Raw genomic sequence first — 26,762 nt, 5'->3', positions numbered from 1 at the left:
GTGTGTGTGTATACGTGTGTGCGTGCGTGTGTGTGTATATAAGAGCTGACAGGGGCGCAGTACCGGTGTGCGTGTGTGTGTGTATATGTGTGTGCGTGCGTGTGTGTGTATATAAGAGCTGACAGGGGCGCAGTACCGGTGTGAAGTGAGGAAGGTGTTGCTCATGTACACAGTGTCCACGCTGGAGTGCTCTATCTCCTCGGCCAGCACCTCCGCCATGGTGCACTGCAGTAGGCGGGGAACCTCCTCATTGCGGTCCCCGTCAAAGATGCCATACACAGCCTCCGCGCTGTCCCTGAATCGATCTACCGCCAGCACTGACACACACAACCTGCAATAGGGACACAGGGTCAATGGCACATGCTCACAAAATGTATTCAAATAAAAAACATATAAAAATTTATAAATAAACAAATAATAAAAACTAAAATAAATTACATACATTTTTTAAAACACATATGCAGATAATGATTTATATCCTAGATAAAATTGGGGATCAGTGTCACGTGCACACACACACACACACACACATACCCTCTCTCCCTCTCTCCCAGTCTCCACACACACGCACTCTCTCTCCCAGTCTCCACACACACACACACACACAAACACACTCTCTCTCTCCCAGTCTCCACACACGCACACACACACACTCTCTCTGTCTCTTCCAGTCTGCTCACTTATTTCTGTGGCCACTCAGCTCTGAGTATCCGTGGTTCCACAGGATGGAGGAACCTAGAGAGTCTCCTGTCATAATGACTTGCTTCTGATCCAGCTTCAGGGTAGCAATGTGACTGAGGACAACGCACAAAATAAGATAAAAAACAAGACAAGAGTGGGGGTATTATAAATATGTTACAAATCTAAAATAACGTTTGCCTGCTGATATACATTTTTCCATTCAACAACTTTATTATTTTTCCTTCTTAACTTATCAAGGGCAATTTACACTGCTTGTATCCGACCTGATGCAATTATTTAGTCATTTATAGCAACTCACAGGGAACAAGGGATCCAAAACACTGTCCTACATTCAATCCCAAAAACATTGAATCCAATCCCAGAGTCCTTCAGCTGATTCCCCTTGGCTGTAGCCCCGTTTGGCACAGGCCTGTCTCTCACCTGAAGAGATTGAGCGTCTTGTGCTCCAGGATGAGGCTGCTGTTGCCTGTCAGGTCCAGCTCCTGCAGTGTTGCAGGCACAGAGTCCGTCAGCACGATCTCCGTCAGCTCATTACAGCTCAGATCCACCAGCTGCAGATGAACAAATTACACAGGGGAACTGAAGATATGCGTGGACACACACACACACGCACACACACACACACACACACCACGCACGGACACGCATGCGCAGACACACACACACACACACACACACACAGACATCCTCACAGACACACACAGAAACACACACAGGGCTGGCTCTGACCCTGATCTCAGGAAGGTTGAGGATCTCGGGGAAGACGCTGATGTGGTTGGAGTGTGCGACCAGGATGTGCAGTCTCTTGCAGCTGGACACGGTGGAGGGGATGGTCTTCAGCTTGTTCCCACTGAGGTTCAGCTCCTCCAGCAGCTCCAGTTTACTCAGCTTACTGAAACATTGGATAGCAAGGGGATTCTGAGCCAGGAGAGGACAGGTTTTCTGCATGAGCAGCAAGAGCACAGGATAAACTGTCTCATTTTGATCATTCTGATAACTTTACATGGAAATATTGCCAGCCTTATGAAAGCTTCACAATGCAAGCATCTACTGACAGAAATGTTGACAGGAAAACACACACACACACACACACACACAGACACACACACACACCTTGCAGGAAAGGACAGAAGCTGGTTGTAGGCTATGTGCAGGACGCGCAGGTTCTGATGTTCCACCAGCTGGGCGGCGCTGTTCTCATTCAGATTGTTGCCAGTCAGGTACAACTCCTGGAGGTTGCTGAGACTCTGCTCTGATTGGCTGCTTGGGGGGATAGCCTCCAGGGAATTGGCTGACAGGTTCAGGTACCTTAGGCTGTGATTGGGACATGAGTAAGGACAATGGTGCTAAGGACCACCCAGACAGCATTATATTTAGTACACTTGCATAGCTCCTGTCACAGAATATTCCTATTTCAAGTAACTGCCCAGTTTATGCTAACATTTACAAACGGTTCCTGAAAATGTATACAACACTTAATCTTACTGTGAGATTATCAGGGAACACAGTGGTGTATAGTTGTGTTCCCTGATAATGAATAACATGAATAAATCAATAAGTGAAACAGAATTATGGCCAAGAAATACTTCAAAGACAAATAAGACAAAAGATAAACACGGAGAGAGAATACAGTCATTAAGAATAATCTTGTTTGTAAAAAGACACATGGATACAATGGAAAAAAATTGTTCTGGATCTCAGCAAGGTAGGTTGTCCCATGGCCCAGCTGTGATTTATCCAAGAGGAGATGGGAGACTGGTTCAGAGAAAGAAGCTATTGGACCTGTGTGGCTCATATTACAGAGGCAGGATGGGAGTCATGCATTCTATCCCCTGTGATTGACCTAGGATCAGTTTCAGCTTTTGTCATATAAGATTATGGGTTATTCTAAAGATTCTGAAATCTGATCTGAGATTGAATGTTCTGGGAAGAAAAGCTGAACAAACCTTCTCCACCAAGTTGGACAGTGAGTGTTTCTCTCCCCGGTGTGAAATGCCCATTGCTACTGAAGGGAATTCCCGTTAATGAAACAGCCCATGTCTATAAAGGAGGGTGAGAAACAGCCTGGAGGACTGTTAAAACAGTAGCAGCTAGTTACAGTAAGAAACACAATATAGCCATAGATCATTCCTGGTATGTAAATGGTTAAGTAGCCATGAGCATTTCAGACCTGGAAGAATGGAGAGAATCTCAACTGCAGCAGCCACGTGAAAATGTGTCAGAGAGAGAGAGAGAGAGAGAGAGAGAGAGCGAAAGAATGAGAGAGAGACAGAGAGAGAATAAGAGAGAGACCTACTTTAGCGCCTTATAGAAGAAGCTCTCTGGGAGCTGGCCCAGCTTGTTGTGCTGGAGGTCGAGCATCTCCAGTGGAATATGGTCCAGCAGGTCAGGCACTCTCTGCAGCCGATTGTGGCCGGCCAGCAGTTTTCTCAGACTCAGGCTACCTAGCAGTCTGAGAAAGTGATCATCAACTTGGTCATTCATGAAATGGGGACTCCAGGGCACATAAATCCATAAAACTTTCTTTCATTGCAGACCATACAGGCCTCAAACACGGCCCAGCGTATTTAAATAAAGCACAACTTCCATCTGCGTTTGAATGCAACAGTATAAAGCAAAATTCTCACTTTATTTGAAAGGTAATGTTTGAAATGTGAAATGTTACATCATTACAACACAGGAGCTCACAGCACAGTTGTATCAGTCATCTTTAATCTTTGAACACTCTACCTGCAGACCTATTCTTCCCATGCTAAATACAAATAAAAACTAGATGACCTCTGTTTTCAAATTAGAAGTTTTTAAAAGACAACTTTCAATGTCAGAGGACGAGAGCAGTCAGGAAGGCTGTGGCATATTAAGATCTAACCGAAATACTGACCTTGCGGGCAGTTCGGACAGAAAGTTGTGAGTGACGTCCAGCACTTCAATTTTCCTGGTGTCACACACCCAGTCTGGAAGGTATTCAAGGAGATTACTGTCAAAAAAACAAAAACAAAATTTCACTTTTATGTGCATTAAAATACAAGCCTTTAGTGTGAATACCATTTGTTAAGACAATACGGAATTTGGTTCTGGGAGCCTCTCACTCAAACATGGATCAACGACTGTGTAATAGTCACTGATGAGATCCACGGGATTTCCCTCCAAAAAGTATTAACATTTGCTCTGAGACAATGGACCTATCAAGAACTTACCATGATAGGTCCAAGTGCATCAGCTGGTTGGGAACTGGGTAGATATTGACTGTGGTCAGGCCTGCGGGAGACAAACAATAAAATATAATCAACTGATAAAGAATTAATATTTAAAAAAATGAAACAATGTCTAAATTTTCTAATGTAAATCGTGCGCTATCGATAGAATCTTAATGGTCCCCATCCGTACGAGTGGGCCGGGTGAGTCACTCACGGTTGTTGCTGGCGTACACCGCGCGCAGCATGAAGCCGCTCAGCGTTAGCATCTCCAGCTGGTTGCGCTCGCAGTGCAGCGTCTCCAGGCTGCAGGCGGAGCTGAGGTCCAGGGCGCTCAGGTGGTTGTCCCTCACATCCAGGTAGGTCACCTGCCTCACGGGCTCCAGGCCGTCGCTCTGGACCCAGCGCAGCCCGTTCAGCCTGGGGGGGGGGGGGGGGGGGGGGGGCGGGGGGGGAGCATACAGGAACATACGGCTAGACCCCCGACCAATGACATGCAGGAGAGAACAGAAGTCTAGAACACAGTCCAGAGATTATACCACTAATAGCTAGAACACATGCTAGAACACCTGTACTGCTGGTCCTTACGCAGCTATACACAGCCTGGTAAACATAATGGTACTTTATTTGTGTGAAGCACAATGATAATTTAGAACTGGAATTTTTTTATAGAGTTTGTCCTCAGTATTTGATTCCATAACATACACAAGAGCATTGCACTCCACCGACCCCATAATGCAGCACATCTTTAATAGGCATTCTGCTATGATTAACCATGTTATACCTTTTCCATGGTGAATTACAGCTCAGGCACCTATAAGGGAGGCTGAACAGTCATGCCACTAATAGTGACCTTCTCTAATAAAACAAATGCTACAGTGCAATCATTGTATAATCATTGTGTAAGGTGCTATTTAGAAGCAGGGGAAAATGGGGGAGACTATCAAAAAAAAGAAGCTGCTCACTGTATGAAGAGTTACAGTAATAAGAATAATTCTTCAAGGATAAAGCCCCAAAACAATGTCCCAGTTACAGGTTAATCAGTTTAGGAAAGCAAAGAAAAATGCAAGCAAAAATCTTATCCTGCCAGTAACAGAGTGTACTACCAAACCAATCCCAATGTGATCACGGCTCATTACGGTGTGGTCATCATACGAGGATGGTGAGACTTCCAAGAGGCAAGCAACTGGCGTGAAAGAAGAGATGTGCTATACCTGGCAGGGTTAGCAGGGTGTGACATATCCGTTTACTGATGCCAAACCGGAACCAAGCAGGCTAATTTTGTTTTTTATAAAAAGCTCTTTGGTTTGGCCTCCGATTTAATTCATTTTAATGAATAACTACAATTGTATATTATATATGTAAATACTGCAATAAATCTGTACCATTTTTAAATATGGTTTTAAATATATTTAGAAAATATGGAAATTTATCCAATTTTTAAATTACTATTGCACTGTTATCTTGGGGAAAAAATGAAAATAATTTTTGATACCGAAGGGACCATAGACTAAGAAAGGCCTCTGTGGTCACAAAGCCACACAAACAGCCCTGTGCTAACAACCCTGTGCTAACAACCAGCCATACTATCCCACCCACAACACTATCCGTTTAGCTTTTACTTTCTTTTTTATTTCTTCAGTTATAAGAGCGGATTCAATTTAAATGGATTAAACTGTAACGCCTGCCAAAACTAATTTGTTTTAAGACTAATAATCTAATTTATGAGTGCATTCATTACTTTGAGTTTCTCTTTTTTTATTCAACTTTATTTACAGTTTTGTAAACTTTTAGCTGAGCCTGAGCCTGACCGTGTAATTCTGGGAACGCAGTTCAATCCAAGAGAGAATGTCAATGTATACCCAGCCATAAAATAATTAACTCGACTCTGTCTTCAAACAAAGTTTGCAAAGAAATACTGCTGCAGTTTATGAGCCGACTGACTGTGTAATCCAACAAAGTTCCATCGGATCCAAAGAAATCCCGGCCATGAGCCTCCTGCGGAATAATTAATTTCCATGGAAAGGCTGAGAAACCCAATGAATAATCGCTTACGCCAGGCCAACGAATTAAACAGGAACAGCCTCTGGGAAAACATGTGCCTTCAAATGACTCACAGTTACTGTAGATTTAATGAGAAGAAAATCCACTTATTTAAAAAAAAAAAAAAAAAAAAAAAGGTAAAGTAACATTGGGGCAATAAATGAGGCAGGGAGGCCTGGCAGGGTATGATCAGGGAACCAGGACACGTCTTCCCTGTCTGCAAGAGTGAAGATGCCTGTGTGTCACCTGCCTGCTCTCTACCTGATCCACTAATAGAGGACTCCTTATTACAGTACCAGCAAGTATTGATTCAGCACGACGCATGAAATGGAGTGATCGGAGGTGGAATGATGGGGCCGGGGGGGGGGGGAAGTAGCGAGGCTGAGGCCTGGGCGGGGCGGGGCCCCTCCCTCTCACCGCAGGTCGATGATCTTGAGGTGACTCATCCGGCCCAGGAAGCCCAGCTCCAGGGTCTCCACCCTGTTCCCGGCCATGGACAGCCTGTCGATGGCGGTGAGCCGCTCCACCACGGCAGGGATGCGGGGGAACTGGTTGAAGGCGAGCCCCAGGCTGCTGAGCTGCGACAGGCCGCCGAGCTCCTCGGGAAGGGCGCTCAAGTGATTCCCCTCCAGGGACAGAGTCTGCAGGCTGAGGGCAGAGCAACAGCAAGGCTCAATAAGCCTTATATACACACTTACAGAACACTGCAGTTCAGAACAGTCACCAGTACAGAAGACTGTCACCAACTAATTTCATTACGCATCGTATGGAACGAAACTTCCCGGCCCTCTGTAAGTACTAGCACTAAGTGGGCTGAGAGCATTCTTAAAAGGTTGATTTAATCTGCTGATCTAACATGAACCAGCTGAGTTTAACTTAATGCATTTTCAGTGCCTCAGTTAAACATACAGTTTTAACAGAAATAGCCTGAAACGCCTTGAATCGATAACATTACATGATCATCTGAACCAAAGTAACAAAAAATAAAGAACAAAAAAAACCCAAAAAGGACATGTAGGTTAGGTACGCACTAGTCCACAACATATCATATTACAGTAAGGTCTTTCAACAGACATTTTTTTCAGCCTTCAGCCATTCTGAGCCAGACGTTTACACTGTAATCACCATGCTTGAAGTTTCCTATATTCAATTTTGAAGATGAGATTATAAATCCAGCCACTGCTTTCATTAAAAGTAAAATATGTGCATTTCTGTGCTGAAAAGGATGTGTAAACTACTACCTGAGCTAGATATAATGTGACTTTAAAATGCGAAAAAAAAAGGAATGAATTTTTACAAGCAATTGAATAATCTCTCACTGCCCTGCCACTAAATCATCTGAGTGGAAGAACAAATCTAATTGGCTTCAGCTATAAAGAACAATCTATATTTAGCTGGCATGGCATATTTCTAGAACACACATGAGAACTACATACAGTATTATCCATAACATGGAGCCCTCTAATTCATCTACTATGCATCTGTCACTTACCTCTTGAGCAGAGGTACTGGCATCATGTCTTGGAAGGAGACCCAGGTTGTGTCACACCCACTTCCATTATTATTATTGTTCATTATTGTTATTATTCTGAGCTAAGAAAAGCACCAAGATCTGGGTGGCATATGAACTCAAGGTGTTGTCTATAGACACTGAAAGGAACTGTCTGCTCTCTCAGCGCACGACTCACCTCTGAAGCTTGCCTATCTGGCAGGGCACGGTATGGATGCCGTTGCAGGAGAGGTTGAGCTCAGTCAGTGTGGGGACCTCACATATGGACTCTGGGAAGGTGCCCAGTCGGTTATGGGACAAATTCAAGCTCTTCAGCTGTAAGAATCTGGGAAAAGAGATCACTGCTACAAACATCTGAATGGAACAGACTGAAGCAGCCACATGCCTTTTCACAATCAGTGGAGTTGTAACTTTTCAAAAAGAATCTAAACAACGCCAATATCAGTTCTCACAAGTTTTACCAACAAAAGGTTTTCTGGCAGTTCTTTTTACAGGTGAGTAAAAAGGTAAAAGGTAGAACACATTTTAAACGCTATCCAAAAAAACTGTTTTTCTGAAAGACAATGTACACAAAATTCTGTAAATAGTCTCCATTCCCCAACATTTTCTTCCCTCAAACACAATCCAGTTTAAAATATAGACTTCATGACAGTCAGCTCATGAAATTCTCAGAGAATCCTCTTCACAGGCAGGACAGATTCTTAACTGACCCAAACCTAGAACAGGCCACACACATCCAAGCAAAAATGAGCTATATTAAGAACCAGACACAAGAGAACTCCCCACCTCCCTCTCAATTTGTCAATAAAAAACATTCTCAAAGACATTTCAAGAGCTGACATTCTAAAGCTGGTATTATTCATTCTAAAGGTTTCAATAGTTTAGCTGTAATGGGGGCGATTCTTCCATGACGCAAGACCTGTAATGTGTGTGAAAAAATAAAGAAATAAACAGAAACCACGCTGCATGATAATGGAGTAAGTGATGTGAAAATGATGAGAGATAATGGGTGTGTAATTGCATTGGGGGAGTCGGTCCATCACGCCCAGCATGCATGCTCTCCCCCATGCGTTCGGACAACGTGGGGTCGGAGAATGCTGTGAGTCAGGACATATGTCTGCCCCCCCACCCCCCCGGAACCCCCCCACCTGTGTTTTGGATTCCCAGCTCTCTGTGGGCAGTGACAGAGCATTACTGAACTCACAGCTGAGCCACAGTGATTGGGGGGGGGGGGAGTGGTCAGCCAGTAAGAGGTGTGCGCAGTGCGCACATACGCACATCACCACTCACTGGCCTCTTTGTTGAACAACTGATAACAGACCTAGGCTTCTATGGGCTGATGTTGATTTAAGTTTAATACTGTTACACTCCAACAAGGTTGCAACCAGAGAAGTGGTGTATATCTAAGTGACAAGCATGTATTTAATGTCTACTAAATACAGTATCCTAATGGGGGTTTAAAAGGCACATCACCACAAAACACACATCACTATATAAATGTTTCTAGAAGGGTACCAGCAGATGCTGCAGTAATGATGATATACGCAGAACACCACAACCGTTTCCCTAGTTTTCAGTGTCAGACCTGCTAATAGTAATTCTGCTTGGATGCACACGATGAAGCTGTCTTTCTTTAAGCAGAGTCAGCGTCTCCGCGCGGCAGACTGTTACCTATTGAGGCTGTGCAGTCCGCCCGCCCCCTCCAGCCTCAGAAAGTTGTGGCGGAGGTTGAGGTGCGTGATGTCCTGGCTGTAGAAGAGGTACTCGGGCACGCGCTCCAGGCTGTAGCAGGACAGATCCACCAGACTGACGGTCTGGGACACCACCTGTGAAACACACAAGCGACACGTGGGCTCGGAACATTATTCACTACTGTGAGTGCTGCACTCCAAAAGCCGTGTTAAAATGTGTTAAACTCCAAGAGCTGCTGACACGCTCCACTTCACAATGAAAAAATAATGCAATTTGAGGTACTTAGTCGAGACAGATGTCATTTCACCTCAGCATTGCGCCCCTCATCACATGGCAGGCCATGGACCTGCGATGACCTTTCCATATTTTCCAGAGTGCAGTCCCACTCGAACACAGTATAATCCAGGGTAACCGTAGCAACAGTGGCAACAGCACACAAGAAGTGTACAGTCAGCAGCACATGGATTGTGGGAATTAAATACCAACAGCATCTACCCCCAATATAGCTGTGATTAAAGTCAAGCCCAGTTAATATTTCAACTTCTGATGATAAGGGAGCTGAAAAAAGTTCACACTTAGAAGGGCTTGCTGCTGAATGAGGCCTTGGACCCAGGTTTTCTGTACAGCACACAACCCAGCACAGCACACAACCCATGATACACACAACTCTTTCATAACACATACAACCCATGATACACACAAATCTACCATAACGCACACAACCCATGATACACACAACTCTTTCATAACACACACAACCCAGCACAGCACACAACCCATGATACACACAACTCTTTCATAACACATACAACCCATGATACACACAAATCTTTCATAACACACACAACCCATGATACACACAACTCTTTCATTACACACACAATCCAGCACAGCACACAACCCATGATACACACAACTCTTTCATAACACACCTAACCCATGATACACACAAATCTTTCATAACACACACAACCCATGATACACACAACTCTTTCATAACACACACAATCCAGCACAGCACACAACCCATGATACACACAAATCTTTCATAACACACACAACCCAGCACACAACCCATGATACACACAACTCTTTCATAACACACACAACCCAGTACAGCACACAACCCACAACACACACAATCCAGTATATTACACAACTCTTTCATAACACACACAACCCAGTACAGCACACAACCCTTTCATAACACACAACCGAATACAGCACACAATCCACAACACACACAACCAAGCACAGCATACAACCAACAACACGCACAACCCAGTATAGCCCCTGCTGAGTCCTGTCAGGATAAGACTTTGTGCAGCCACAGGTCTCCGAGTGATGACAGGAGTTTGTGCATTGAGGTCTTTTCCACCCCCCTGCACCAGACAAAATTCACTGGAAATGAATACATGACACTTTCAAAGCCAGTTTCAAAGAGAAGTTATTGGCTTGATTTTCACAGCATGACCAATCGGGAAAATGAATGAATTTACATATATTGGAAAGCAATGAAAATATGCAAATACAAATCCTGTGAAAACACATCTGAAATAAATGTTCTGCAAAAAGCCCACCGCAAATTACTTCACCATGTTTCAGGCACAGTAAAACAAGAGGTAAATTGAGATAAAAGGAAAGCTCTACTTTATTCCCCACTGTTTCATTTTTTTTTATCTACCTTAATTGACTTTTATGTTCAGAAAAACAATGTGGAATAGGGTTTAAAAAAGGGGGGAAAAAAACAAAAGCTCATGAAACAAACTGTGGTTCTGTGTTAGGCTTCCCTTTCCAGTAAGAGTGGAGCCAAACAAACCGCAGCAGGGGGAGGGGAGGGAGAGCGTGTTGTTTGCTGCAAGGGGCCATTGCACAGTGTCCCAGATCGCAGGGTCCCTTCCTCCCCTGGCAGCCGCAGGCACCAGCGAGACACACAAGGGCCCGATTGTGTCCCACTTGGCACGAAACACAATGCAAACAGCGCTCCCTCTGCCACTCCCCGTGCCCAGCACTGCCCAGTGCCAGTTAGCTGACCTCTCAGCATACCCAAGAGCAGAGGAAGACTTCCTCTACACTGCATTTGAGCCACTCCAACCCTGCAGTCCAGACCCCCCCACAATAAAACCCTCCTAGACTTACTGAGGATCTACGTTTAACATTCTACATTTTCAGTTTTTCTCATGGTCTTCGTCTGCACATTCTACCCCTGCTGGGCCGCTCAAAGAGCCTGTCAGAGCTGGGAAAAGGCCAAGGAGGCAGCAAGTGTTGCTCACAGTTTTAAGGCAATGTGAGTTGTTTTAGAAATGTGTCTTGTAGATGGCTGCAGAATTATATTGAGTCTCTCGTATATACATGTGCACATGTGTGCACACACACACACACACACACACACACACTCAGAGAACAGAGGTACAAAACCTTGTATGTACAAACTGAAACATGCACACAGAGAAACAGATTTACCTTAGATGCCTGCCGGTGCCACCTCTGGTAGTCTGCCAGCTGGTCAAAATTGACAAAGTAAGTCTGGGCCTGGGGTCCAGCTGAGCTGAACATTAGACAGTGCTGTCTTCGCTTGACTTCCTCCACCTGAGGTAACAATCACAGACAGCAACCTTTAGAGAGTATGCAAGCAGCTTACATTTTACAAGCTTATTATTAGACAGCAGAACTACAAAAAAAAGCCTCAAAAATAGTGTGATAAAGAGCAAAAACAAAAGTTTGGCTTGTTTTGCACTTGTTGAGAATGCACTGACTTCACTCTGCCATTGATGTTTACCTAAAGATCAGTGGCATGCTGTGCTCTGTTATTTGGACACTTAATCATGAATATCAATAAGCAGGTCTTTCCTGAGGGTGCATCTCAAGGTTATGGAGTAGAGCTCCAGTCTGACTCTGGTGAGCTGAGCTATTGACTATCAAAGAGCAAGCCCTACTCCGCAGTAGAGAAAACAAGGCCAAGCATTGCTCAATCTCTCTCCCAGCTGTGTTGATGTTTCTCTCCTGGGCCTCAGTGTCCCTGACGCACTGGTGGAGGCAGGTTTGGAAAACAACCCCCTCCCTCAAACCAACACCACCAGCCCCCCCCCCCCCCCCCCTCCCCACCTCCAGTCTGACCCCTGACCCCTGACCTTTCCCCCCACCAGCGGCAGGATGTGCATCTTCCCCGTCAGGCAGTCTTTGACGGAGGCCACGATCAGGCAGGTGCCGCACAGGATGACCTGTCGCTCCGCCCACTTGTGCAGCTGCGTCTTGCCCTTCCGCACGCTGAACACGCCCGTCAGCAGCGTGCGCTCCAGCTGGTCCGCGCTCAGCGGCCTCTCTGCAGGGGGAGAGCGAGAGGGGGCGCGGTCACAGTGTGGTCACAGCGTGGTCACGCCGCACGCTGAACACGCCCGTCAGCAGCAAGCGCCGTAGCTGGTCCACGCTCAGCGCCTTCTCCACAGCCGGAAGGAGAGGGGCCGCGGTCACGGTGTGGTCAGAAGCCATTTGTAAGCACACACGCAAACATGCTAACCCCCACATGTACATTTGCTCAGCCAGTAGAAAAGTATATGCTCTCATTCCTTGTGTAAGTATGAGTCACTTTATAGATTTTGAGGCACCGGATATCGTCTCATTACATCAGTGTTAAGGGATAGAGACCACGGCTGTGGGACACTAGTGATGTCACAGTGAGCCCCTCCCATCTGTGCTGAGGTGAAAGTGTTGTCAGTGACACTGCGGCCATCCCTGCGTGAGGAGTCAGTGTGTTATTTCTCTTTCAATCTGCTCTCAGCGTTAAAAAGGACGAAGGGGACATTGTCAAGGTTGTTTTTGCTTCTAAAATCTGCTGCCCTAGATCCATAATTCAAGTTAATAAATGAATCACCATTTTGTCACATAAAATTGATAATTCACATTTCAAATCCAATTTTACTATTCTTCTGTAACACAATCAGTATTTCTATGCAGAGAAAGGCACCAAACACTGGCCTGGGATCTAAAGTTTAATCTTAAATTACAGCCTAATTAATACAGAGAAAAATACTTTTTTTGTCTCATTTTAAGAGACAAGGAGGTTCTCCATCTTCAATACTGCCCCTCAGTTTTCAACACCACAGAGACACCTATTTTGCTGCCATTGTCTGTTATTTCATTACTGAGAGGGCAAGAAAGGATCTGATTGGACATTCAGGTGATTTGACATTGTGTTGCTTAGAAAACTGCAAATGAACAAGCAGCACAGATGCTGTGGCTGCAGGATAGATATTCCTGTCTGAATCCTGGGCTTCCCCTCACAGAGAGCAGTGCTGAAACCCAAGAGGCTGCAGAGTGTCATTGGGATTGGGGGGGGAGGAGATGCTACACAAGGCATATTTTGATCCATATTTTTATCCTGTCCTCTGTGTGACAGTGGGAGGGGTGAAGGCTGGTCTGTCAAAAACAGAGCAAACAGTGCAAAGGGGAGCCACGGGGGGGAAGACGCCAAAGAAGAGGACACAATACCCTCCATCCCAACATATGCACACACACACGTACACACGCACGAACACGCAGGCACGCACACACACACGCATGCACACGCACACACACACACACACATACACACACACACACACGCACATGTACACACACAAGCACATGCACACACACACACCCAAAAGCACATGCATGCACACACACGCGCGCGCATTACACGCGCACACACACACATGCATGCACACACACACACACACACACTCCATCTTAAGTTACATACATGGGGCTTCCTTTGATGATATTTGGGCATTGCAGATGATATCTAGTGAGTCAGGAATGGAACAGCAAGGGGAGGAATCATTGTGCACACAGGCACTGTTTGATGGCATCTAGTTATCAGACTGTGCAGTCAGGCAAGAGGCATATTTTTGCAAGGAGAGGCATATTTCAAAAGAATACTGACCTCTCGTTGACATAAGCACCACACACACCACCCATGAACAGCAGGAGAAACTGTCGCATTTCTTGCACAAAGGCCTCTTCCCCCCCATTCTGACGTTGTACATGCCATAGTGAGTCACCCGTTTTAAATCATGGATATCTTTTTAAGGGGTACCACCTGAATAATAACCTTGTAACTGTGGCAGTGTCCCAACTTGGAACGAAACTGGCAACCTCTTAAGTTGCTAAAGCAAATCCTTAACAATTACACTACACTTCCACAAGTAGTGCTGAAAGCAGTCTTTCAGCTCTGTGTCTTTATCCAAGTCCAGACACACACAATCCTTTGATCTGGAAGAGAGGCAGGGCATTGTTACCATGCTGAATACCGATCAATAGACTGCAGTCTGCCAGCTCTTCTTTCCCAATACAGGTCATTGGGGACTCTCTCTACAGGGCAGCCAGCAGATCCAATCCTCCCTCACAAATTAGATTTAACTCTGTGACCAACTCTGTTCCTGGAGATCTACCATCCTGTAGGTTTTCACTCCAACCCTCACAAAGCACACCTCATTCGGCAGTTAAAGATCTGCACTGAGCTGATAATGAGTCAGGTATGTCACTTCTTTAAGTAAGGAAATTAAATTAAATGAACACGGTTTGTTTGATCCATTTTAGCCTGAACAACAGATTAGATTGACTCTGCGGGACGCAGGCAAAGAACCAAAACAAAGGCCTACACCGGAAAGTCTCAGAACAGCGTGATATTTTTTATAATAATAAACATATTAAAAATGTCAGCAACATAAAGCCCACGAGGACTTTCATTCTTAGAAAAGATCTTCCAACAGTGCAATTCCCCGCTCCTTCCAAGTCCTTTCTTTTGCGTCCAGCACCATTACTCAATCCCTTCAGTCCGCTGGGGAGGTGCTGTTCCCGCCCCCTGTGTGTGTTTCGCACCTCCAGCAGTGTTAGCGAGCGATAAGTCATTCCAGCCCACCCATCCATTAAGCCTGGATAGGAGCCCCGCTAAGCTACTAAACAGGAAAGCTTCACCGATGATGAAACATCAGTTGAGCTAATATGGTTTCCACTTACATGCATACGGTTAGCCTTCACATAACAAGTAGCTAAAAGAATTTCAAATTTCAAATTTCAAGGATGGCATGAGAAATTAATTATGGTTCCAACAGTACATGGGCAAGGATCATGCACTATACTTGGTGAATGTACATGCTCTGGTTATGATTTGAAATTCATCATATAAAACATCAGAAGTACAGAGCTACCATGAGATTAATAGCTGCAGAAAAAGGTATATTCAGCAGCAACTAGAACAACATGAACAACTAGAACAATATTAAATCTAGATTTAACCATTAATTAGGAGTAAGAGGCAGACACACCCCATACACACACACGCACACACACGCATACGCACACCTAATGCCCACAGTGCGAAAAAGATGCCCATGATAGTGTCACACTGCATTGTGAAAATGAACACTACAAGAGGAGTCCTTTAGTAATTCTGAGCACCAAACATACGGGAGGCTCCACTAGCGCCTTCACCTCATCCAGCTCCCAGCGAGACACGGCTGACTCTCTTAAAAAATAATCCAGATGACCAGACAGGCTGTTTCAGGGGGGGACTGCGGGCCAGGCCTCTCTGGTCCCACTCGGCCCTGTCAGAAGCGGAGGGGCCTGTGCATCGTTTACACAGTTATTTTCCTCACTGACACACTGGCTCGATAACTCATTAGGCGAATAAAGCGAACGGAGAGATGATTTATTCCGTGCGGCGCTCTCGACGACAGCAGCTCCGCTCCGGTTGGGGGGGGGGGGGGGCTAACCGCCGTCACGGCTGTGGAGGAGCGCTCAGCCGGGCCCCGGTGGAGCGGGGCCAGAACTCCCCAGAACTCCTGGAGTCTGGAGCGCCACAGCTGTGCTGGACGACCACCCCACTTACTCTCTGGCTCTTCACTGTGTTTTCTTAAAGGGGGCGGTTAATTAAGTCAGCATTTATTTATGTTTCTTTCCACCCACGTCACTTTGCATGTTTGTTTTTATTTCATTTATGCTACGCTGCTTGGTTTGGGTTAGGGGGGGAGCGGGTATGGGGGGCGGGGTAGGGACAGGGAAACAGAAAACATCATAGGCCAGTACTCCAGTCATGTCTTCTTTATTTCTTTACCAACACTAACATTACAACTGATTTTCTACGTTGTATTATAAACCTCATCTCAAAAACCCTGATTGGATACTGTTCTGAGTCTCGGTGATTGTAAAAGGAGAAAATTGATTAGAGGAAACAATGATAAATGAGATGCAGCTAAGAATGAAGAGCACAGACAATATTCACATGACTGACAAACAAGCCTTACGTACTCTGAAATACGTCAATGAGAGGTGGATTCTTTGGCATGGTTAGCAACAAGATCCCTGCGTAGGCATCCTAATGAGGTATGACCTGGCCACAGCTGTGGGCCAGTGCTGGAGTGTGAGGTCAGGTGAGAGATGGAGGATGACCACCTGAGGCTGGAGCCATGGAGTGAAAGCTATTGGCCACCACAGATGAGACTCTGTGCACATTCCTCCAATCACAGCGTGGCTGGGGAGAGTCCGGGAACACGCTCAGGAGGATGCCAGGGAGGCAGGTGGAGGCCTGAGGTCTCAATCTTCTGAACCTAGCATTTCCCAGGAGCTCAAAAAGGAGAGGCTGTCCACAGACTGGAACTCTGTCTGGACTGACAGCTTCAGCCAATAGGACACTGCTAGCTGTGCTATGCAAATGATCGAGCCAATGACCAGTAGAACTTTCTCATAAGGCAAGACACACACAACAGCCGGTGGATCGGCTAACTCTCAAGCCATATATAAATCCCCTGCATAAACAGCAGTCCAAGGGTCTTTGCCAGTACAATGTAACGTCACAAGCTATTCAACGTATGGACAACTCACTTCCAGATATCAGTGTGTGAAAGTTACCAATCAGTGCAAAATAGAAAACGATTCCCACGGCAGTACTAACTATAAAACTCGACACTTTAATGCAATATACAGTACGTATAGAGCAGATGCGTGTGGAGGAATAGAGGCTCTGTGAAGAAGCGGATGTTTGACCGTGTGCAGGGCAGGGGAAGGGTGCAGTGGAAGTGTGTGAGCTATGAGGGCACTTTTTCAATCAGAGCTCAGCCATCTCTGCTCTCTGATTGCACTGCCCTAGCCCTGGATCCTCAGCACCAGAGGATCAGCCAGGTTATTAATAGGTTATGCAGAACATCAGGTCCCATTTACTCAGGAGTAAAGCCTATCAGCACACTTAAGAGGATCATTACAGCCGCTGACACGGCGTGGGCCGTGGGACCGTGGAGCAGTGTGGCGGAGTCGCCCTGCTGACATCGATCATGTGACCAAAACCGGCACTCCTGGCAACCATCCCAACCAAAACACATCACTCCCTCAAACACCGAGCACGTTCATTTTGCACCTCGTATAAGAAATGTCAACATAAAAAACAACATCATGCAAAAATGCAAAAAACCAGCCTGAGTTGGGCTCAGTTCACTTGCAATTCATAGTTTAATGAATGTAGATTAATGCTCATTAGGGTAGTTTTGTGCCTGCTTGTATGACTTAGTTTAATGTTCAACAGGGTAGGTGAAAAATGGTCAATCGAGTCTACACTTTTTACACTTACTGTGTCTCTCGGGACAATATTTCCCCCTTCCAGGGAATTACTGAACTTTGATCACTGATCCTACTCCCTTCACTGACTTTCACATCACTCACAAAAATGGATGGGCCTCATTCGAAATGCCATAAAGATCTGACGATTCAGACTAGCCTAACCTTATAAAGAGAGCCTACACATGTAATAAAGTCTAGAAAACCACATTCTATACAGCAGGAAGTGTAACATTTTAAGAGGAAAACACACAAGATTCAGCTTGGTGCAAAAGCCATTTTGCAATCTCCAACAAACAGTTGAGCAATCAACCTCTGAACCCAGAAGGTATTACTTCCAAAGTGAAAGCCAAACAAAATAAACCAGGGTCCCTATATGGAAGCATAAATAAACTATTAAACTATTCTGTTTCAGACACGTTGCTGCTTTGTTAGCGGAAATGCTTATCAATAGAACGATATTCTAGGAAGCATCTCATTTTGGCTTCTAGAACAGCGACAAAACGGAACGTGAAATTTAAACATTCCGGCCAGTCATATTTATTTCAAGGCAATGACAAGCACAGAGTGCCAAACCCAACTCTTTGTGATAGGATGGTTAAGGAATCGTTCATGCAACTCTCCGAGTACATAGGAATTTCTACCCATCTCACTAACTCACCAAACAGAAATTGAACAATGTTCCAACAATGCCATTCAATGAGTCAAGTCTCCCTATTCCAAGTGGGCATAAGTATTGGGACAAACTCTTTGTGATAGGACGGTTAAAAATCAAGGAGTCATTTATGTAGCCTAACACTCCTAGTAAATCGGAATTTATAACCATCTCACCACATAGAAATTGAACTATATTCCAGCAATCCCATTCAATGATTCAAGTCTCCCTACTCCAAGTGGGCATAAGTATTGGGACAAATGACCATCAGCTGTTACAAATCTCACTCCATATTACTGAAATTATAATTTATAATTGGAAAGCTGTGAGTGTCAGAGCATGGGTTATATCCTTTGGAAATGTTTGTACAGTCTACTTCATAAGCAAGACAGGAAAACTGCCAGAGAACAGTGACAACCAAGAAAAGTCTTGTGAGGCTGAAAAAATCAATCAGAGGTACTGCAGAATGCATTCCAAAGTCAACAGTATGGAATGTCCTAAAGAAGAAACTAACCACTGATGGACTGAAGGACCAGCGATCAGGTCATCCATGCAAGACACAAAGAAGTGATGACAGGATGATTACCCAAAATGTTCAGCTGGAGTCATTGCTAATGATCTCCGTACATTAGGCGTGACAGAATGTGCAGAAGACTGAACAAGGCCAATTTCAGACGCCACACTTCCAGATGTAAATTCCAGCTGATGCTTTTCGCTTGCTTAATAGGAAACTATTAAACCTCAGGCTGAAGCCTGAAACCTCAGCAAACACAAAGTAACTGAAGGAAGCAGCATCAAAAGCATGGCAGAGCATATCTAAGGATCACATCATGAACCAAGTGATGTCCATGAGTCACAGAATCCACTGCAGTCATCATATGTAAGGGGTATGCAACGGAATATTGATCTTGCAAGTCATTACATTTGTCAAAACTAACTTTGTCCCGACACTTACACCAAATTGAAATAGGGGACTTGACTCATTGAATGGCACTGTTGTAATATAGTTCAATATAGCCTACCGTACGTTAAAGAAAAATTATTAAATAAATGTAGACATTCTGAATATTGGTTCGTAGTCATTGTTTGATTTGAAATACAAATACCATTAGTACAGAGGAAAAACAACCAATCGGCCACAACTAAAAGTCTAATGACAATGGAAGATAAATCACTGCTATAACTACAACAACATTATTATTATTATTATTATTATTATTACAGCAGTACAATAAATATATTACATATATATATATATATATATATATATATATATATAATTTCTTTATTTGTATTCCCAAATGCCAGGCATCAAGCTGTCACTCACCCCTGTAGAAGCGAATCATACAGCTCAGGTCCGAGTTGGCCGCCTCCCACTGTATCCTCAGTGGGTCCCTGTACCCCATGGCTGCCAGGTAGTCGTACACGATTTGGAGAGGGCGCTCTGTGGGGTCCAGCCTCCTGTAAGTGAACAGGGTAACTTTCAGTCAGATAATACATGCGTTTACCTTTGCCTACGACATCCATTGCACACAGGCCCCAGCACACATAGCACGCTCCGTGTCTTTTCCCCAGGGAGCAAGGGGGCTGAGATGCAAGACTCACTCGCTTGGTGTCAGGCACAGCAGTCTGAATTACCTGACTTGGAACATGCAGGCATGGAACAGTGCTCACATTAAAATGCTCCTGCCAATCTTGTGTAAAGTGATACTTCATGTCTCCCAGAGAGCATCCCTCCTGCACCATCATAGTTCTACTTCCATATTTAAACAGGCATGCAGAAACAAAATCCTCCTAACAAAATTCAATCCAATATTATGGTGTGCATGGTAGCAATAATGCAGTTATCAAGTCTTTTGTTTTTCTAGATCACACAATGCTAATGAGTAACGCCCTGTGTCACCCAGTTGCCCTGAACACCTGATCAAAGCATCAGCTAATCCTCCGCTCGGTAATCCTGTTAGTAGACTTAACACTGGTATCAAACGGGGGTTTAAGCACCCTATTTTCCAACTTAAGACAGTGAACTAAAGGGCAAATAAATGAAAGTGAGACGTGGCTCTCTGCAAACAAACAGTAAGGGCAGGCAGTAAAACTCAGAGGAGTAAAACGCCTCTTTAGTGGTTGTATGATGGCTATAAAGCCATGGGAATGTGTTTGGTTGGATGGTCCAAGCATACATATATCAGACAAGCACAGTTCTTTCTTTTGCTGTACATTTGGCACTTGAGCCTCATCACTTCATCTGTGGTCCATTTTGAAACGTTAGAAAGAAAATGGATCTCGAAGTATAGCCTTAATCCAAAAATGGCAGCACTTATTTTATTGTGCTGCAACAAAATGTTTTGTCTCAGATCAAAATGCTTTTCTTGGGTTGCCCCACATCTTCTCCTATCCCTGAATGCTAAAATACAGCAAGTATGGCTTTCTGAAAGCCTTCATGGTGCCGAGCAGATGCAGGGTCCACTCACGTTTTCAATATGCATGTCAGAGGGTGACTCCAAAGCTCTCGCAGAGAGGTCACACTACCAATCTCTTCTAGAATCATCGGTAAACTTGCTGAGATGACAAGAAGTACCCTTATAATTAATGTGTTCAGTGGGCCTGTACCCACCCAGATGCAGTTTCACTGAGGCCTCATCCTTAGCTGAAATGAGAGTGCCCCACAGCCTTGTTGTTTTTAGGGTCCGGTTTGTACATGTTTATATTTTGGTTATGTTTATTTCCCATATATTGTACATATTTATACAATCCATTTTAGAGCATTGTAAATGTTTTTACACTGCGAACATCCAGACATATTTATATAAGCTTGTTCAGAAGCTGAAAATTAGACAAAAAAGCACATGACAAAGGTATCCCCCAGACCAGGGATGGGAAACCCCATTCTCATCACCACTGCTCAGTATTTCACACAGAGAAGCAGTGAGCATGCAGGTAATGGCCATTTCTGCATGCTGAGTTCATCTGAGCAGGTATAGACTGGTTCTTGTTTGTGCCTGTGCACAAAGAGAGAGGTGAAATGGAGTCTCCACTCTGCCATGTCACCCCTCTCTGTCCTGACAGCCCAGTCTCCCCCGGACAGAGGAATCTCATTTCCCAGATTGTGCTGGCTGCTCAGATGCCAGCTGCATGGTGCCGGCCTCAACACCTCTTACAGGATTGAGGATTACTGAGAGCTGAATCCAGGTCCGTCTCTGCCAGCACAACCTTAGGAAAAATTCTTTGTTTTTAGCCAAAGATGAGCTTAAAATATCTGCAAAATCCCCAACCCAAGAGCAGCAGGGAAGAGGGAAGCATTTGAATCTTTGTAGCTTCTTAATCTTCTCGAAGATACAGAGCAGTGTGTCATTCTTGCTGTTAGCTGGTACCTTCATGCAATCTTATGGTGATTCATGAGACATTTCAGTTGATAAATATGCATTCTGAGAAAAAGGAGGATGTTTTATTTGCAAGGAAATGGACACATATTTTTCATGACGGTGAAGAGGCTTTTAGAGCATTTTGTCATGGGCCCCTTAAAACACCATTCAGTCCAAAAATAGCCCACAAGGACTAGTGACTACATCAGTCAGTTCAAACACAGTCACAGGGTAAGACTCAATGTGACCAGCACAATGAACTAGTTTTTGCCAGAGTCATGCTCACGTGGAGGCAAAATGTTCTGGAAGATTCCAGCAATTTGCCCAACTATGTGCTACATAACTATTTCTCACTGCAGTACACAGAGTAGACACAAAAGTGCAATTCAGGGCACAGACAGTGGAAATAGGCAGGCTAACACCGTTGCCTGACCAGAGCTTTGGTGTGAAACTAGGTGAAAGTACCAAACCTTATGTTCAGGCAATCATCTATCAAAGTCTCAGAAACAAGTTAATTTTAAAAGTCAGGAAATATAATGTATGAGAGGCTGACATGTGAGAGGTAACATCAGTTACCTCTCACATGTCAGAAAAAACAACACGAGCCACTAGATCAACCACTCGGGGGGAGTGCAGAATTCCACAACGCAAGACCTCCTTTGGAAAATCATCCTTCACTTTTATGGCAATAAAACAATGGAATAATCTTCCAACAGAACTAATAACATCCACAGATTTTCACGCTTTCTCCCGTCTAACAAAACATTGGATCCTTACACAGCAAACTTGCAGACATTAGTAAATTAGTTTTGAGGGCGGGGGGTGGGGGGGGGGGGGGGGGGGGGGTGGGGGTGGCGCTTTGTTTTAGGGTTGGGATGTGGGGATGACTGTGTTTTGTATGTTTTTACTATTTTTGTATTTTGTACTTTGTTTTTTAATGTCCTTTCTATTTTACTGTTTAATGTACTTTCTATTTTACTTACCTTACTTACCTGCCCAGGGACTACGGGTGGAAATTAGCAAATTGCTATAACCCGGTACATTACATCTTTCCTTGTTTTATATAAGGTTAATGTTCTTTGTACACTGTCCCTGTTTAAATAAACTAAATAAAAAAATAAAATAAAAAGTTTACTCTGGTAAACTTATAGGGCAATGTCTAGTGCAACGACTACATAGAAAGCATGTGACATACAAGAAACAGAAGACTGTATACGACAGTAGATAAGGATATGGGCCACCGTAGGAAACTGTACAGTAGGGATGAGACAGAGCGTACGACAGACAGTAGTTAGCACTAAAGAGTCAGTCAAAAAGACTCCACTGAGAAACTGCGGCCACCTGTTACAGTACCTGATCAGGTCCCCATGCAGCTGCAGGTACAGGTCCTTACTCTCCCCTTGGGCACACAGCTCCTCCACCGTGGTGCTGGTGGAGCAGAGTACCAGTCGCAGGTCCGGCTGTGAGGTAGAGGAGGTCTGGGGTCCTGAGGAGGGGAGCTGGGGGTCTGCCGCCCCATAGAGGCACACGCACCCCCGCTGGGCGTCCCCCTTCAACCAGTCCCGCTCCCGTGACCCAAAGCGGGTCTTCCTGGTCACACAGCCCCGACTCCCATTCCGCTTCATATTGCGCTGGTGGAAGGAAGATGGGCCAAAGTAAGCCAGTGCTGGGTCTAGCTTGCCATTGCACCGATTCATAATATAGGATAAAGAAGGACTCATCATCAGTGAAACAAAGTCCTCTGTACAGTGATAGGCCTAGGCCTATATGTTCAGCTGTTACATTTTTCAATGTGCACTTTCGGTAAGTCTGACTGACTAGCCAAACTGATTGCTTACAAAAAACATTGTATGTGTGTATTAAGTTACATCGTGCTGCATCCAATTCTTCATGCATCAGCTCAGATAAAGTTGATAGATCTTACAGATTACACTGTCTACATCCTTGGAATTATTTGTCTATTTTCTTTCTGCTAAATATGCAAAGTATCGAGTATCGAGTATCGAGACCATGGTAAATGTGAGCCACACAATACAGAACGCCACACCTTCCTGGGACAGCCTTCACACTGCCCTGGTATATATAACATGGGAGCAGGGTAACGGGACACAAATATGTATGCTGCAAGCAAACACCCTGGTAATGTGTACAAAACAGAAGCGGTTAAAAATCAGGTCATTAGTCACACTGATGATGTCATGCCACCATGACCTATCCTCCATTAGGTAAAAGCAGGGAGGTGCTCTTCCCAAAACTGTGATGACGGCAGACCTGGCAACTCCTGATGCAAACCCAGTGTGATAGCTCATCCCGTACGTCACAGCACCAGTACACAACACAATCAATCACAAACGCATACATCCAGACACAATCCTATCCAAAACTCATCAAAAAATATACTGTATACCTTGCTCCTTTACTGCTATGAAAATCATTACCTACAAGATCAAGAAAAGCGCTATTGGACACCAAAATGTTACCACAATGCTACCAAAATGTTAAACTGCTGGCTTCAAAAACAGATTTATAAGCAAACAATGCAGATGATACTAAAATACCTCAAACAAGTAGTTTCTATGATTATAAACCATTACAATTTCTGGAAACTGTTTGCTGAGCAAAATGAATATGAACAATACACAATCATGGCAGGTCGTACAATAATGTCTGATGACACACACACACGTGTATATATCACACACACACACACACACACACACACCTCGCCTTTTCAGGAAGTGTCAGGGCTGTAAAATGTACAATTGATACAAGACATGTCTTTTACTAGAGTTAACATCATGCATATGTTCACTCTAGTACAAGAGATTAATTCCCAGCTGCACTTTGAGGATGATGCGACATAATTTTTGAAATCCATGCTTGCTACGTAGCCACATCACACATATAAAGGGTCAACTCATGATGACATAATGGCGAAGTATCCTATACGGAAAACCAGGGTGGAATCGGTCATCAGAGATGAGATGTGGGCTGTTGCGCGAAGGTCTCTAGGCATTTAGCGAGCACTACTGTCCGAAAGTAGGATATCCTTTAAATGCATCATTGTTCAGAACATTCTCATCTGTGATAGACTAACGCAGTAATTACACTGGGATATCACGTTTTACTACCCCCCTATCAAAATGTGCATGTAATATCACAAGAACTGTAGGCTACTGATAGCTATAACGTTCAGTTATCAAGATCTTTTCTTTTTTTCCATAGGCGTTAATATTAAGGTTACTTGTAACAACAGGTGAAAGGGCTTCAGGTGTCGCTCTGCAACGAACGCGCATACACGTTATAATGATCTTAACAGTAGATTAGATTAACGTTATTGAACACGGGTTTGACATCTTAATAAAATCGAGCCGTCAAACACATGTCATTGCCACAGCAGTATGAAGCTAGCAAGCAAGCAAGTTGGCTACTTAAATCAAAGGGACACGCTAAATAACTGACCGTTAATAAGACCAGTCTTGTTTGGAAAAGCGTAAGACGAGAAAACAACAGCATTACAACAAAGTTAATTGCACATTTGCACAAGAGTCAGGTATGAAGCGATGAAAGGTGGCTTGCCGGCTATCGCACGTAGTTCGGCCCTTGCTTTATAACATGCAACGACACTAATTCGCTAGCCAGCTAGTTGCTCGTTGACTACCGTGTTTTCGCATACAGGATGACAGGGCGTGATGCGTAGCCTACCTTCAGAACTCGTATTCCGGTTCCACCACGCCAGGTCCGTCCGTTGTGGCAGTTTAGACCTGCCACTTGATTAGATCCAGTTTCGCAAAGCTCAGTGTCCAGTAGGACACGAGCAGAAGACCCGCTATCTTCGACACCACCTTTTTTCCCGTCTGGACTGGTACTCGGTACCGCCCTCGTCGGACTATCCTCTTCTTCCATTTTCATGTTCACGATGACAAGCCGAACAGAACGTCACATCTCATAAGTGGTAAATTCCAATGCACCCAGCACTAAAAAATCTCATTCTGGGTTGGTAAAACGCCATAACGAGACTGACCATCGGGGCTGTCAGAAGGACCAAATTAATAAATATTAGAGGGGCAGGGCTAGTTATTATTCATTGCGCACAGCCCAATTCGGAGGAGGAGTTTACTGAATTATTCATTAGAATCACGAATTTTATATTGCCCAAGTGCCCAACATGGGCTATTTGTGTCTGCGTCATATTTATTATAAGCCAATTTTTGAAGCCTGATATTCTTGATAATTCATATTTCAGAGATATTATTTTTCCCCCATTGGGTATTTTATAGTATAACTTATCATACAGGCTCAGAAGTCTTGGAAACATTAAATAGCACAGGCAGTATTAGTATTATTATTACCATCATCATCATCAGCATTACCATTTAATGTGTTTATTATTATTATTATTATTATTATTATTATCAGTATTATTTATATCTGCTTATCCTGAGCAGGGTCGTGGGGGGGGGGGGGGGGGGGGGGGGGGGGTGCTGGAGCCTATCCCAGCAAGCATTGGACGAGAGGCAAGAATACACCCTGGACAAGCTACCAATCTATAGCAGGGCACACACACCATTCATACCAATGGCCAATTTAGAGTCTCCAATTAGGCTACCTGCATGTCTTTGGACTGTGGGAGGAAATTGAAGCACTCTTTAATAAGCTTCAATAAAAAGTAATAAGTAATATCCTTTCAATACAACTGTTGTGTACATACAGGGTAAAGATCACTAAGCCTAATTACAAAACAAAAAAACTGAGCTACAAAGGGAATACCACTCAATGCAAAGCATGCTTCACCGGGCATCAAGGCTGCCATCGAGAATATCAATAATGTCTTTAAATCAAGCATAACCTTTCCAGAGTCATTTGAGTAATTTCACCTTCTGGCCTTATGAAAAGCCAGAGGTGTGCCCAACACACAACAGCACCCATGGGGTACTTCTATATAGAGTGAGGTACATGCAGAACACACTTCTGACTCGCTCAAGTTGTCTTTTGGATCACCCAGCACAGCCCGG

General features: G+C 44.3%; 1 protein-coding gene across 1 annotated transcript in view; it reads right to left on the bottom strand.

The window, feature by feature from the left end:
• phlpp2 (PH domain and leucine rich repeat protein phosphatase 2) overlaps positions 1-26,066 on the bottom strand; it is a 33,532-nt gene extending 7,466 nt beyond the window's left edge. The window contains exons 1-17 of the mRNA XM_035396563.1: positions 25,453-26,066; positions 23,101-23,378; positions 19,713-19,846; positions 12,273-12,463; positions 11,605-11,730; positions 9,121-9,275; positions 7,628-7,774; positions 6,357-6,587; positions 4,114-4,316; positions 3,900-3,960; positions 3,584-3,679; positions 2,999-3,154; positions 1,816-2,016; positions 1,432-1,594; positions 1,123-1,253; positions 681-794; positions 137-331 (exon numbers count right to left, since the gene is read on the bottom strand). Of these exons, the coding sequence (XP_035252454.1) occupies positions 137-331; positions 681-794; positions 1,123-1,253; positions 1,432-1,594; positions 1,816-2,016; positions 2,999-3,154; positions 3,584-3,679; positions 3,900-3,960; positions 4,114-4,316; positions 6,357-6,587; positions 7,628-7,774; positions 9,121-9,275; positions 11,605-11,730; positions 12,273-12,463; positions 19,713-19,846; positions 23,101-23,378; positions 25,453-25,659 (2,789 nt within the window). The 5' untranslated portion in view covers positions 25,660-26,066. The remainder of the gene's footprint in view (positions 1-136; positions 332-680; positions 795-1,122; positions 1,254-1,431; positions 1,595-1,815; positions 2,017-2,998; positions 3,155-3,583; positions 3,680-3,899; positions 3,961-4,113; positions 4,317-6,356; positions 6,588-7,627; positions 7,775-9,120; positions 9,276-11,604; positions 11,731-12,272; positions 12,464-19,712; positions 19,847-23,100; positions 23,379-25,452) is intronic.
• Positions 26,067-26,762: the final 696 nt, after the last annotated feature.

The sequence above is a fragment of the Anguilla anguilla genome, chromosome 16 (assembly GCF_013347855.1).
Source record: "Anguilla anguilla isolate fAngAng1 chromosome 16, fAngAng1.pri, whole genome shotgun sequence".
Lineage (NCBI taxonomy): Eukaryota > Metazoa > Chordata > Actinopteri > Anguilliformes > Anguillidae > Anguilla > Anguilla anguilla.
Note: the sequence above shows the minus strand (reverse complement) of the source record. Positions and strands in the feature narration are given on the sequence as shown.